General features: G+C 41.8%; 1 protein-coding gene across 3 annotated transcripts in view; it reads right to left on the reverse strand.

Annotated features, from left to right (window-relative positions):
• The window catches only part of frmd3 (FERM domain containing 3), a 356546-nt gene that overhangs the window by 227527 nt on the left and 113900 nt on the right, over positions 1 to 15119 (reverse strand). For 2 of the 3 annotated variants that reach the window (XM_072516656.1, XM_072516655.1), the window contains exons 2-3: positions 9232 to 9336; positions 2093 to 2135 (exon numbers count right to left, since the gene is read on the reverse strand). In XM_072516656.1, coding sequence (XP_072372757.1) covers positions 2093 to 2135; positions 9232 to 9336 — 148 coding nt within the window. The remainder of the gene's footprint in view (positions 1 to 2092; positions 2136 to 9231; positions 9337 to 15119) is intronic. The other variant, XM_072516657.1, reaches the window with a different exon arrangement.

The raw sequence follows: 15119 nt of genomic DNA on the forward strand, positions 1-15119 counted from the left end.
AGGTCGAAAAAGGGGTCCACGTCGTGAAGCAACTGCTCTGTAAGGCTGCGGACTCAGCTTCTGACTTTAACCTTGCGCTCCTGGCGTACAGGGCAACCCCTCTGTTCACCGGTATGTCTCCGGCACAACTCCTTATGAGTCGTGACCTGCAGACGACTGTTCCGGCCATTCATTTACCAGACCTGGATCACCTTCCAGTGCTGCAATAAGTGCAGCAACTCAGGAACCAGCAAAAGCTGACATACGATGCTCATGCTACCGATTTGCCTGTGCTCTCTCCGGACGATGCTGTTCGCATCAAGTTGCCTGGTGGAGGCTGGTCAGCTCCAGCAGTTGTTGTTCGACAGGCTGCACCCAGGTCGTTCGTGGTTCGCATGGCTGGTGGATCCATTGTCAGGCGCAACAGAAGGGCACTACGCAAACTTGGCTGCCCACCACCAGATCTCACGTTCCCAGCTGTCGTTATGCCTTTTCCGGGCACCTCGCTCCACGAGGCCACCAATCTGGCTGCACTCCCGCCTGTCAAGGCGCCGTCGTCCCCACCTCCACCTCTCAGGTGGTCGACAGGGATCCAACGCCAGCCCCAGAGATTGGACTTAGAAATATTTCCTTTGAACATATTGTTCTGTATCTGCATGCTAGACACCTTACATGTACATTTGCATTCACTCGCCATTTGCTGTAAATAGTTATATCTTTAAATATGTTGTATATGCTCTAAGCAACCGACAATTTTTTTTTTTTTTTTTTTAAAAGGGAGGATGTCATAATATGCACCCATGCACATCATGAGGTAAAAACAGGCAGTGACAGACACCCAGGTTAGCCAATCAACATACAGGACAGAACACAACCAATCACCAGACAGAACACCAGAGGGGGGCTTCCAACTATAAAACACACGAGGCATCAGCCCTCTGCCTCTTTCCACTGGTGACAACTGTAGTGACAGTCAGGGTGTATATATCAGTCAGCATCTTCTACACGTGGATCGGAGCTAGCCTGGTCTAGTAAGTTAGAGTTAGTACACTTAGTAGAGTGTCAACCCACAGCCAGCTGTGTGCATTGTTACAGAAGTTCAATAAATCGTACTGAGCCAACGCCTACGTTTGGTGTCTGCTTTACTGTTCATCTGCATCCTGTTGCAGTCCGTGTTACCCCAGGGTGAATAACACGACAAGACTCAGCCATACATTTGAACTATAAGAGTAAGCAGGAAAACAAAATACAATGAACATAGCAACAAACACTAAGACTGCATTGACAGAAATTACAATGTGTATTTTTGGCACAAGGTCAATTCAGATGATTGAGAAGACATGGGGTTGGTGTCCTGGATCCTGATGTATACGACTGGACATACTGGAGCTTTATTTAACATGGAGATTATGTACATGTAAACAACACTGTTATACATTTGTAAGAAAAGGATATTAATGGAAGGGTTGGGTGGTTAAAAATAAATATCTTACATTTAGAAAGCACCTCAACACATCCTTAGAATAACAACTTTGCTATTTATGCATTAGTTCTTAAATTCATTCTTCAAAGAATGTCATGGAATATCTTATATCCACTTGAGTCATGGCTTTAGTTCAACATCCAAAAAATGGCATCTCCAACATCCCCACAATTACTGCATTGAGGGCTTAGATATTTTGGCAGGTGTTCTTGAAGGCACAAGGGGCTCTTAAAATGCAGCGCATGGCCTGTCTGTCACCTTCCCAAATGCCTCCGACTTGTCTTCCATTTTATGATGGGTGGTGGAAGCATCACCTTTGGATTTTAAGCCACAATTAAATGGCTCACCTAGTCCCTGCCACTATTTCACCTGTGGCAAATGAAGACCCAGCCAAGCTGGTCGACTGACAGCTTTTACTGGCTGAGCTGATCTTGGGTAAGAATGGGGTGGTACCTCCGTTAGGATGTCCCCTGTGCCCACTGGAGACATTCCCTTCCTTAACCGCTCCCCCGCTGAATGTCAGAATTTCTCTCAATCAACTGATAATGCCAGACTATAGTGCAATGCTTGATGTACATAGAACTGTCAACATTTTCATCTGCATTTACAGAGAAAAAAGTCAAAACTTACATTTCATTTGCTTCACAACTGACTTGTTGGGTTCCAGCCAATGCTATGAAATAAAAATTGAAAATCACGAATTAGACAATATTACAGTTTTTTCTCTCTTTGTTTTTCTCTCACATGCACACAAAGAGTATATTGTGTTGTACAATATAATTGCCAATGAATTTCAAAGGTCCCATTGCTTATATTAGGAATGCAAGCCCACGAAACAAAAACTATTTGGTCAGCTTTTACTATGCACATAGCAAACAAATGTCAAATTTCAAATGCAATTGTGACAAAAGAATCTCTTGTGTTTCTGGAGAAATTAGAAAGAAGAATGTTAAGTAATCACAGTAACCTCCCAGTTACAGTACTGATTTTCAAAAAATTGTAGACTTTAATGTTAACGTGTCATACTAATCTGGAGTTCCATCAGCACTCGGCTGAAAAAGTGAATGTGAAATCTAATGGGATAGTTGGAATTAGGATTGCAGTACGGATGAAAATGGAATGCTTAAATAATATCCGTAACAATATTTGAATATCCTTCAAACAGAACTCAACAACAATCTGTGGTCTGGTCACAGCCTGGCTGGATGAAAAAGTCACAAAAACCAACAAAGTAAAAAGATACACTGTCACTGCCCCACAATGGGAAGCCCCATTGACCAGCCGGCGAGACGGAGAATCCCGATGGCGTGTCGCAGAAATCTGGTGCGGCGGGACGGAGAAACCCATCGCACATCTTTAGACACGAAGGGGCAATTTTAACATGGCCAATTCACCTAACCTGCACATCTTTGGATTGAAATTGAATTGGGAGGGCTTGTCAACATTTGGGGGTCTTGGCAATCGTGAGATCTGTAAAATGATGGGGGGAGGGTGGAATCCCTGAAATGGGATTGGTCTCTAAAATAGGGTGGTTTTCCTCAGTTTCCCTTCTTCCCCACTGTTGGCTTTCCCTCTTACCTTGTATAGGTGTGACCTCCTGGTTCTTGAAAGTTGTCCAAAATCACAAGCAATTATACTACAGGGACCCCAACATTTATACTGTAAATGCAATAACACTTTTAACATTAGCAAAAGTTACATGATTAGATGTCATGGGGCTAGATGTCACATGGACATATATAATGTGATCAGGCATCACATGATCAAACGGGGTATAGTCAGAATGTCACATGATCAAACATCCACGAATGCCTCCAATCAGAACTGGCAACCCTAAACAGTACTTGAAATTGTTGCTACCAGGTGTGGGATTTAGGAATTCCCCTAATGTGACTTCCTAGCTACCTTGAATGTTTACTTTTCCTTGAAAGCTAAATGAGTGGCATTGAAAAAAGCATGGGACCAGAGAACAATATGTGATATACAGCAGTAAAAAGTAATCTTGGGTGGTGTTATGTTCTTTGTTGCAGCCCCAAAGAGAGTGAATCGGGCTGACACGTGTCAAATTCGTATAACATAGGGGAAGGGTTTTATTTACAAGCTGCTGCTCAAACAGGGTACAATGGAAACTCCACAAAAACCCATTAAATGCTCTGATTATGCAATTGCGTAATACGTGGCATTACACCAGCCAATGATATCACTCTGATACATAACACCCCTCCCTCTTTACTCCTTCAGTGTCCCTGTCATTTTCACTTGAACACGTTAACACAAATCCAAACACATTATGCCATAACTAACATTGTTATGTTACGGATATATATGTAGATTAGTAAGACAGTCTCTTGGGAGATCTGTCTAGTTTTGGCAGAACACAATGTTCAGGAACTTGTCTCTTAGGGTGTTAGAAGTGTCTTCCTACCCACTAGTCGGTGTTACATCTGGCAACACCATCTCAGGAACTATCTCTAGTTGTGTGGATGATTCAGCCATAACAAATTCCTTAATTTCCGCAATTGTAGTCCTCAACTCAGGAATGTCACTGTTTATACTCCCTGTGGTGAAGACATCTGGTGCAGACTCTGTACTCTCATTAAGTGCAGACAATAATTGGTCAGCATGCCAATATAAAATTTGTTCATCGTCAGATTGTACAGTATATGAAACTGGACGTATTTTGGCTAATACAATTGCTGGAGTTCATTTTTCGCCTGAGGTGTAATTTCTCACAAGAACACGTTCCCACGGTCAAGGACACTGTTTTGGAATGTTGTTCTCTTCGAGCCACTTGTGTCTGTTGTTGTTGCCTGACTATCTCTGAAATTGAAGGGGGGAATCAGAATATCGAACTGTGTGCATAGTTTCCTTTTGAACATTAGTACAGCCGGTGGGCTTTGTTGTCGAAGGTGCAATGTTTCTGTATGTCATGAGAAAGCTATTGACACATTTAAGTAGAAAGTAGAAAGCCTTTATCCCTCAAAACCTTCACAGCATGCTGGAGCGTGAAACATTCAACTAAGCAGTTGGTAACTGGGTAGTAGGGAACAGATTTGATATTGCGGATGCTGCACCCTTTCAGGTAGTCCTCGGATCTGCTGATGTGAATTAAGTACAGTTATTTTTCACCAGTTGTTCAGGTTACACAAATCTTGCAAATATCTTGTCAAGTCTTTCTATGGTCTGTTCCGTAGTTGTCGAATTCATGATGGCAACCGCTGGCCACTTCGAATGCGTGTCAACCTTGACTAAAAACATGTGTCCTTCAACTGGTCCCACATAAACGACATGGATTCTTTGCCATGGCCTGGTGGAGCATTCCCATGAATACAAAGGTTGCACTGGTGATACACTTCTCATTGGCATTACCAAACCTTCTCCTCTGTTTGGGCATCCAACCTGGGCCACTTTGTCAACTACTTCATTCCAACTACACTGGGATGGCCCTCATGCAGCTGTTCAAGAATTCTAGTTCATAGACACAGTGGAATGATTACTCTAATGTCCCATAACAATACTTTATTTTGTACTGTCAACTCAAAATGCCTGGTAAGATAGGGTTTAAGGTCTGGATTCTTTCTGTGCTCTTGTGTTAGAGAGTGTCTTTTTGAATCATGTCCAATGCCTTCCCCATCACTGGATCCGTTCAGGTAGCTTTTCACACCTGAGAAGATGTTACAGGAATATTTTCCATATGAGACAGACAGAACATGTTGTTGAAGTGTTCATCAGATTCATGCTTATCGTTTTGGTCTTATTGAACTTGGCAGTCTAGACTCATGCTGTTCAGACCGACAATATTCAATGACATAATTGTGTGCCGATAAGATTAACACCCAACATTGGCATCGACTCGCGATGAGTGAAGTGATCCCCTAATGCAGCCCAAAAATTATTGTTAAGGAACGATGGTCGGTCAATAGAGTAAATTGACGGCCACACCAATAATAGTGGGACCTTCGAATACCAAAAATAATGCTGAGAGCTTCTTTCTCAAGTTGAGCATTGTTGGACTCCGCTCTAGTCAATGTCCTGGAAGCAAATGCCATTAGTCACTCTTCACCTGAAGACATTGTATGGAAGACAGCCACTCCAACCCCATAGGGTGATGCATCACAAGCAAGCTGCAGCTTCAGTTTTGGGTTATAATGGACCTATAACTCAGATTCCTGTAATTTGTTTTGACAATTTGGTAAGCATCCTCACATGTCTCATCCAGAGCCAAGCTTGCTTGTTACAAAGCAACATGCGTAAATACTTCAGCCATGTTGCAAAGTGTGGTACAAACTTTCCATAGTAATTTAATAATCCTACAAATGATCTTAACTGTATCACATTCTGCGTCTGTGGCGCATTCAGGATCTCAACATCTTCTTAGATTCTTTATTAAGACCGTCTTGGTCGATGATGTGTCCAAGGTAGTGAATAGAAAATTTAAAACATTTGCACTTCTCTTTCTTGGCCCTGGGATTATACAGTTGCAGTCTTGCAAGAGTAGCTTCTAGGTTCTTTACATGCTCTACATCATTCAAATCTGTAATTAAAATGTTGTCCAGGTAGGATTGCGCACCCGATAACCCACTCAAGATCTGATCCAAAGATCGTTGGAAGAAAGTGATTATTGGAAGTTATCCCGAACGGAAGCCTCCGATACCGAAACAGACCCTTGTGTGTTATTATGGCCAGTAATGATTGAGACTCAATAGCTACGTTCATTTGCAGATCGGCTTGGGAGAGATCAATGTTTGCTAAATCTTTGGTCACCTGAGAGGCCTGCAAAAAGATCATTGATACGTGGTAGAGGGTATTGATCAGCACATAATACAGGGTTGATAGTAATTTTGAAATCCCCGCATATTTGGAGTGAACTATCCTTCTTTAAGACTAGAACAAATGGGGTTTCCCAATCACTGGTGGCAATAGGTTCAATGACTCCTATCTTCAGTAACCTCTCGAGTTCTTCCATTTTAGGTCGAACAGCATAGGGTATAGTACCTGCTTTCAAACACTTAGGCACCCTGTCTGCCTTTACCTTGAGTATCATTTTGACCCAGTCATGGATCTAAGTGACTCCTCGCATACCTTTGCATACTTTCTCAGAAGTGGCTGTAGATGGTTTGAACAAGTTGGTTCATGACTGCCCAGTTTAGCTTAATCTTCCTTAACCAAGATCTCCCAAACAATGCTGGAAGGTTTCCTTGAACAATGTGGAGAGGCAACACCGCTTTCTGCTCGTTAACTTTCACAGTCCTTCAGCGGTATGACCTCCTCAGTATATGTCCTCAAGACCAAATCAAATGGTTGCAATTGCAGATACTTCAATTTCTGACAGTATATTGGTTCAGGTATAAATTATACTGCAGCACCTGTATCCACATCTACCTTAATAGTGTTCCAATTTAATTTTGAATTGACCCATAATCGTTGCTGTTCTCCTTGTATTGCTCGAATGCCAAGTTTAAATTTCTTAAGCTAACTTGACGCTTTAATACCCAGTGAGTCTTCAGTTGGACCATTTAGCTGATAAACTTGCCCTGTAGACTTTGCAGTATTTCTCTTGGGTGTACTTCTTTTGTACTGATGAATGTTGGTGTGACCAACATGCCTTGTAAAGTGACCAACTTTACCACAATTTTTGCATTTCTTCTCCTTGCTCCTACAATTGCCAGACAAATATCCCACTTGGCTGCAGCGATGACATGGTAGGTTCTTGGAAGACCTGGTTCCATCTTATGGACATTAGCTTGAACTCCAATAAGCGAAGCTTCTCTTGCAACAAGTTCCATAGATATTGCAATTTCTATAGCAAATTTCAGAGTTAATGTACCTTCAGTCAACAATTTTCTTTGGATGAATTTGTTCCCGAGGCCACAAACTAATCGGTCGCTAAGTGTATCATCCAAAGTCTGGCCAAATTCGCAGTACCTTGCTATCTTTCACAGTGACGCAACAAATTGTGAAATATTTTCCCCTTCTTCCTGCGCTCGATTGTGAAAGCGGAATCTTTCAGCTATTAATAGTGGACAGGGAGAGAAATGTTCTTGCTAGACAGTCATGAACTCATCATATGACTTGTCTCCAGGTTTAGCTGGGTGTACTAAATTCTGTAGCAACATGAATATTTTCCTCCCAACTAAGCTGAGAAAGGTCGCAGTATGCAAATCTGCTGGTGTCTGATTGGCTTTAAGAAACAACTGGAACTTTTCCCAGAGTTCCAAGTCTCCTCCTTCCCATCAAACCCATCCATGGCGCCTTTTCTTCCCGCCATTTTTCAATTGCAGCTCCCTGAAATGTGCTACTCAGTCTTCAGCCGTCTTTCCTGCCATTTATTTTCTTTCTATTTAAAGCCAATAAATTTGCAGTGCACAAGCAGACTCATTGTTTCTGTGCCATGCTATTGATTCCCAGGTAAGTGTGGGGAATGGCAGAGATAAGGAGAGAAGTATCATATTTTAAACTGCATCAGCCAGACGTAGATTTTGATTTTGAGGCTTTCCTAATGACACATGAGACAGACAAAGCATTTACTTATGTCTGTCTCCCTAGTTACATTTCCTGGAACAGGTTGTTCACCTGTCATCAGTGGTGATAGATTGAAGGGTACAACTCGATGGCTAACCAGAAGCCGCCCCTGCTCTTACTGTCAACCACAGGTGTACTGGAAGGATTTACACTTTGATAATCAGCCTGTTTTGGCCACATAATGAACACGCTTCCATGGCAATCAAGTTCTGGAGTGGGACCTAAACCTACAGCTTCCAGCCCAGAGGCTGGGTGCTATGCACCGGGATACAAGACCTCCCAGCCAGACATAAAAGGGGATCATAATTTTTTGAAGAGCTGGTCTCCATTTCACTACTGCCGTGTTTCGGAAAAAACAAGTCAGCAACAGGAGAAAACTTTTTTTTTTTTTTTTAATAAAGTAAATGGCTGTCTTTTACCACCTATTCTGATTTTTGGGTAGGCCTCAAAATTAGAGAGTCAGTGTTCCTGCTGGTCACAACGTTTGGGTGGGAAATGGTTGCGGGGAACAGGGTGGCAGAAGGAAAGACTTGGATATATTTCAACAGGGACCAAATGACAAAGTAAGGACACATTTATTTTAGACAATATTGTCAATGCAGTTTCCTCAACATGCCTAGAAATATATGGGCAGTACACGTCAGGACACAGCCAATGGCAGCACAACTTAAATTGTACTCAGGCAGAAGCTGGTCAGGCAACTATTTCTCTCCATTCATTTTAGTACTTTCGACCTTTAAAAGTTTCCTTATGTTTAACTCCTTGCTGCTGTTTGTGAACCTAACATTTCCTAGCCGTATTAATCTGCTGCTGCATTGATCCAGCAAGTTTTTCGGCACTCCTCCTAAAGGAGCTGATGCAGGCGCACATCCGTCTTTAATGGAAGGCCTCTGGTTTACACTGAGTTAGCTGACCTCAGTCAAGGCAATGATTGAAAGACTAATGCTCATTTCAGCTTCACGGTGTTGTGAGTGGAAATATCAGCTCTGATCCCGGATGGCGAGCAAGTGACTTTATTGGAAGTACATATATGGGTGCTTCAAGAAAGGAACTGAAGTAGGTTCAATGACAATCTAACGGCCACCTGACATTCTATGCCCGCAAGTAACGATAAGACACAGAGATAGTACCAGATGCTTGGCAGTGTCCATATCAAAGTACCACAGTACAAGTCCATATGTACAGAGGGGGAGGGGGAAACGAGAAAGTAAAGGAGCTTAAATGTTTATAAAACCACCAATACATACCCTTTGTCTCTCTGGATCAACAAATCTAATGGCAAAATAATCCTTCTCCAGCAAGCTGAAATGGTTGCAGACGTGCTCAATGAGGATTTGACCTTTGGTGTCTCTCTGCAAAGACAAAAATAATAAAGTCCCTTTCAAATAAACATTAGTGTGGTGCTTTTATGGTCAACATATTTTACTAATTTATTATATTCTCATTTCAAATTAGATCTCTCTGGTGCCCTGCAGACCACAAAATTATTTTCTGTCAATGAAAGGTTCCAGGAATTGTTTGTTAAAACTAGCATACTGTTAACATATTCAATAATATGCTGCAGTTCTGGCCAAAGGTATTTTTCACTCAATTACTGAATAAGTAGCTCCAGCCTATTGCACCCGAGTTAAAATTAACTAATTTGAACACTAATTAACGATATAAATGAGCCCCCCCCCCCCCCCCCCAACACACACACCCACACACACACACACAAACAGTTGCCTACTTATGTGTTGTAAATAATTTCGCCAGTTGTACAGAGTTGCTGCTGTTGAGCTGGTGAATAATACCCTACCAGTCATTCTATTTTATTTTTTATTATTACTTTTTTTTTGGTATGTTTGTGTGTGCCCTTCTTTTCTATATATATATATATATATATATATATGTATATATATCTTATTCTGTGTCCATAACGGTAAATATACTTTGTTCAAAACCCAATAAAAAAACATTTATAAAAAAGGATATAAATGAGCAATAACAATTCAGGTGACAAAAATATAATTTAATTTAAGTAGCCATTCAACAATTTGAAGATTTATATTTGCCATTCATCATCTGTTTGGTGGCTGAGCAACAATATTAGGCATGCTCTGAAGTGAATTGTAAGTTGTTCAGTGAGATTTGCGCACGAGCAGTGGGAGAGAACACTTCCTGAGTGACACACAGCCTGAGTGACTGTGGGTATCAGGGATTTGGAGCACAGTGGGAATTTGATGCAATGGGGGAAAAGGGGCTTTTTACTTCTTTGCTTTCTAACTTTTTTAATTTTCAGAGTGGTCTTGCCCTGTTGTAGCAGCAGAGGTTACAGGGGAGAGAGCTAATGGCTAAGTAGTGGGTAAGGTCGGGTAAGTATTTACTACTTTCATCAATTACAGTCTGTAAGGTTTTTGTGCTGTATAGTTTGAATGGGCTATATTCTATAACAGCAAGGACCAGGGAAGAAAGGCTCTAGAAAACTGGATATAATCTGACATTATGCATCCACAAAGGTTTAATTTAAAGTGGTAAGTCATAGCAGGAGAGTTCCAAGCAATGGTGTGCTCCTTGTGCTCAATGTGGGAAGTTGGGAACATTTACAGTGCCATGGGCTAGCAGTGTACAGGAAGTGTCTCCAGCTGCAGCTCCTGGAAGTCTGGGTTTCAGAGCTGCAGGGGCAGCTGGGGACACTGTGGAGCATCTGCGAGGTGGAGAGTATCATGGGTAGCACGTATAGAGAGGTGGCCATACCACAGGTTAAGAGTCCACAGGCAGGAAGGGAGTGGGTGACCACCAGGCAGAGCAAGAGGACCATGCAGAACAGGAGGACTAGACAGGAAGTGCAGGAGTCTCCTGTGGCTATTCCCCAGCAAAACAGATATACCACTGTTGAGGGGAATGGCATCTCATGGAAAGAAGCAACAGCTAATTTTGTTGCACCACAGTTGGCTCTGCTGCACAAGGGAGGAATAAAATGTGTGGGATTGCAATAGTTGGAGGGGATTCAATTTTAAGGGGACTAGATAGGCGTTTATGAAGCATCAGAATGGCATGTTGCCTCCCTGGTGCTAGGGTGAAGGATGTGTCAGAGTGGCTACAGAATATTCATATGGGGGAGTGTGAATGGCCAGTGGTCATGGTACACATTGGTACCAATGACATAGGTTTAAAAAAAGAAAAGGGCTGCGGTCCTAAAAGCAGAATATGGGAGTTACGAAGTAAGTTGAAATGTAGGACTCAAAAGTAGTGATCTCAGGATTACTAGTGCCACATGCTAGTAGAAAAAGCAGGATATATTGGATGAATACTGGCTGGAAAGATGGTGCAAGGGGAGAGTTTCAGATTCCTGGGACATTGGAACTGGTTCTGGGGGAGGTGGGACCAGTACAAACTGGACGGGTTACACATGAGCAGGACCAGGAATGATGTCCTAGGGCGACTGTGTGTGAGTGTGATCGGAAATAATTTAAAATAGAATGGCAAGGGCATGGGAACCTAAGCAGGGTGACAAGAGAAAGGGAAACAAGGACAGTAATAAAAGAACAGCAAAATGCAAAAACGTAGTCAGGGTAATCATGGGTGAGAGCTACAGTACAAAGAAAAGTTTGGAGGATCAACAATGGCAAAAAGACAATCTACAAGCTTTGTATTTTATTGCATGAAGCATTCAGAATAAGGTCGACAAACTGATGGTGCAAATCGAGGTAAATGGATATGATGTCATAGCCATTACGGAGATATGGGCTGGGATTCTCTTTTCCCACCGGCAGCGCACCCCCACCCACAAGTTTCCTGATGGTGTGGGGTGGCTTCAATGGGAAATCCCATTGACAAGCAGTGGGAGTAGAGAATCCCGCCACCAGTGAATGGTACGCCGCGGCTGGGGGAACAGAGAATCCAGGCCCTAGTTACAAGGAGATCAAAACTAGGAACTCAACATTCAGGGATATTTTACCTTTCGAAAGGACAGGAGGGAAGGAAAATATGGTGGGGTAGCACTGTTAGTAAGAGATGAAATGAGGACAGTTGGGAGAGACAATCTAGACTCAGATGATGTAGAGTCCATTTGGGTGGAGGTAATAAACACCAAGAGAAAGAAGACATTGGTAGGAGTAGTGTATAGACACCAAAACAGTAGCTACACTGTAGGAAAGGGTACAATTCGACAAATAATAGGAGCAATAATTATGGGCGACTTTCATCTTCATGTTGAGTGGGTTAATCAAGTTGGTGCAGGTAGCTATGACAACAAAATCATATAGTGCATGAGGGATAGTGTCCTAGAGCAATATGTCTTGGAGTCAACCAGGGAACAGGCTATCTTGGATCTGATAATGGCTAATAAATGACTTCACAGTATAAGACCCACTAGGAAGTGGTGATCATAACACTATAGAATTTGATAATAATAATCTTTATTAGTGTCACAAGTAGGCTTACATTAACACTGTAATGAAGTTACTGTGAAAATCCCCTAGTCGCAACACTACGGCGCCTGTTCGGGTACACTGAGAGAGAATTCAGGATGTCTAATTCACCTAACAAGCACGTCTTTCAGTACTTGTGGGAGGAAACCGGAGCACCCGGAGGAAGCCCACGCAGACACAGGGGAGAACACAGATTCCGCACAGATAGTGACCTAAGCCAGGAATCAAACCAGGGTCCCTGGCGCTATGAAGCAACAGCGCTAACCACTGTGCTACCGTGCCTCCCTATTCAGTTTGACAGTGAGAAACTTGGGTCAGAAACAACTGTGTTTAACTTAAAGGAAATTTCAATGAAATGAGTATAGAGTTAGCTAAAGTGGACTGGGCGGATAGATTATCAGGAAAGACAGTAAATAAGCAGTGACAGACATTAAGGAGGTAATTCATGACTCTCAGCAAAAATATAACTCAGTAGGAAAGATTCTAAGGGAGGGATAAACCAACCATGGCTAACCAAGGAAGTTAAGGAGAACATTAAGTTGAAATAAAAGCATTAAGGAGGCAAAGGTCAGTGATCGACCTGGATTCAGAATCCAGCAAAGGAGGACTAAAAAGATAATAAAGAGAGAGAAAAGAAACTATGAGGGCACATTAGTGAGAAATATAAAACCTGACAATAAGAGCTTCTTAAAATATATGAAAAGGAAGAGAGAGGTCGATGTAAACATAGGCCCCTTAGAAAATGAATCTGGGGAGATAGTTATGTGGGGGGGGGGGGGGGAGAAGGAAATGGCAGAGGAGTTAAACAGATATTTTGCATCAGTCTTTACGGTGGAAGATAAATTGAATATCTCATTAATCCTAAAGAGTAGAGTATATTAGATGAAAGATGTACAAGTAATTTGCTGTTTCTCAGGGGCTCTGAACAGTGGGACGGAAGAGGGTAAAAGGGCAGGTGTTGCATCTCCTGCACTTGGATAGGGGGATGCTTTGGGAAGGGGATGGGTTGCTGGCGATGATTGAAGGGTGAACTAAAGTGTCATGGAGAGCATGGCCTCTTTGGAATGCTGAAAGTGGCGATGAGGTAAGAATAGGTTTGGTGGAGACATCACTGTGAAGTTGATGCAAACGGTGGAGGATGAGTAGGGTGTGAAAGCTGAGGGGCTGGAGGACAAAGAAAACCCAACACTGATTTCGGGAGGGATGGAGTGGAAGGAGTGAAAACAGAAGTGTGGGAAATGGAACGGAAGTTGTCAATATATTAAGTATATAGTTTCTGTTTGTCGTTGATATGGTGAGTGCTACTACATTTAAGCTTTACAGCTAACACATAGGCACATGAGAAATCAATGCAAGAGAAAAAGCAGGAGTTTCTATTACATTTGAAAAAAGATTACGGAATTGCTTGAAAGATTTAATCCATTCACCAATCCAGCCACAACACCATACTCAAAATCCATTTGAGTCATATGTTTATGTGGTCTGTCCTTGACTCTTAAAGCTTTGTAAAGGATGCATTTCAATTAGTGGCGGTGCAGACAGAGTGCAGTGATTTAAAATTATTTATTGCAGGAACTAAACCAAAGATGAACAAAGCTCAACAATAAACACAATGTGTTCACAATGTACTGTGGCAGAACATAAACCCATATGCTGGAGTATTGTGTCCAATTCTGCGTACTACACAGTAGAAAGCTGAAGATTTTGGAGCAGAGTGGAGATTTACTAGAATGACTTAGGAATGAGAAATGACAGTTTCATGGGTAAACTGGAGAAGTTGGGCTGTGATTCCTGGAGCAGAGTTTGATAAAAGTGTTCAAGATCATGAAAGGTTTAAACATTGAAAATAAAGAGGAATTGCTTCCAATGGCTGAAGGGTCAACAACCAGAGATACAGATTTAAGGTGATTGGCAAACCTGAACCAAGGGTGACGAGTGGGAATGCTTTTTAACATGGTTAGAATTTGGAATGCACTACCTGATAGGGTGAAGAGCTTTTGTAAGGGAATTGGATTAATTCTTGAAGGAGAAATAAATGCAGATATGTGGAACGAGCAGGACAGTGAGATAAATACTTCTTCAAAAGAGCCAGCGCAGAATTAATAGGCTGAATTGCCTCCTCTGTGCTGCACTATTATATGATTCTATAAGAAACAATTTCTGGGAACTATCAGATCACCAACTGGTATATTTAGGTAACAAAGCTGGTGCAGCTTCAGCAACTTTTAGACATTTGCACTTAATGTCCTCTGCTTGATTTCACAAGGAGAATCGTTGTCTATTTTATGTCAGTGTTCCCAGACATTTAAGAGTACGTTTATTTGTTACAGTGTTACATCATAAAGTGCATGAACTCCCAATTAGGTTCTAATATCATTTACATGATACACATGACTATCTAGAATAGATTTTGAAACACTTAAAATGGATGGAAGTCACACTGCAAAATGTGTAACAACACTATGAAAATAAATTTAAAAGTGGACATAATTGTAAGTTCAGTATGTTCTTACAGTTTACTAAAAACTTAGTTTAAAATTATAGTGCGCAAGTCTGAAAATGTCACAATCCAGTAGGCATCCAGACATGTTTTTAATGTATATTTTATACATGTGCACATTCTCAGAAATTAGGTAATGCTGGCTGTAATTACCCTCACAAGACTTACAGGGACACCCCAATTGATTTTCCCGTGGGACTCGTGGAATACGAGCTTCCCGCTA

The sequence above is a fragment of the Scyliorhinus torazame genome, chromosome 9, assembly GCF_047496885.1.
Source record: "Scyliorhinus torazame isolate Kashiwa2021f chromosome 9, sScyTor2.1, whole genome shotgun sequence".
NCBI classification, from domain to species: Eukaryota; Metazoa; Chordata; class Chondrichthyes; order Carcharhiniformes; family Scyliorhinidae; genus Scyliorhinus; species Scyliorhinus torazame.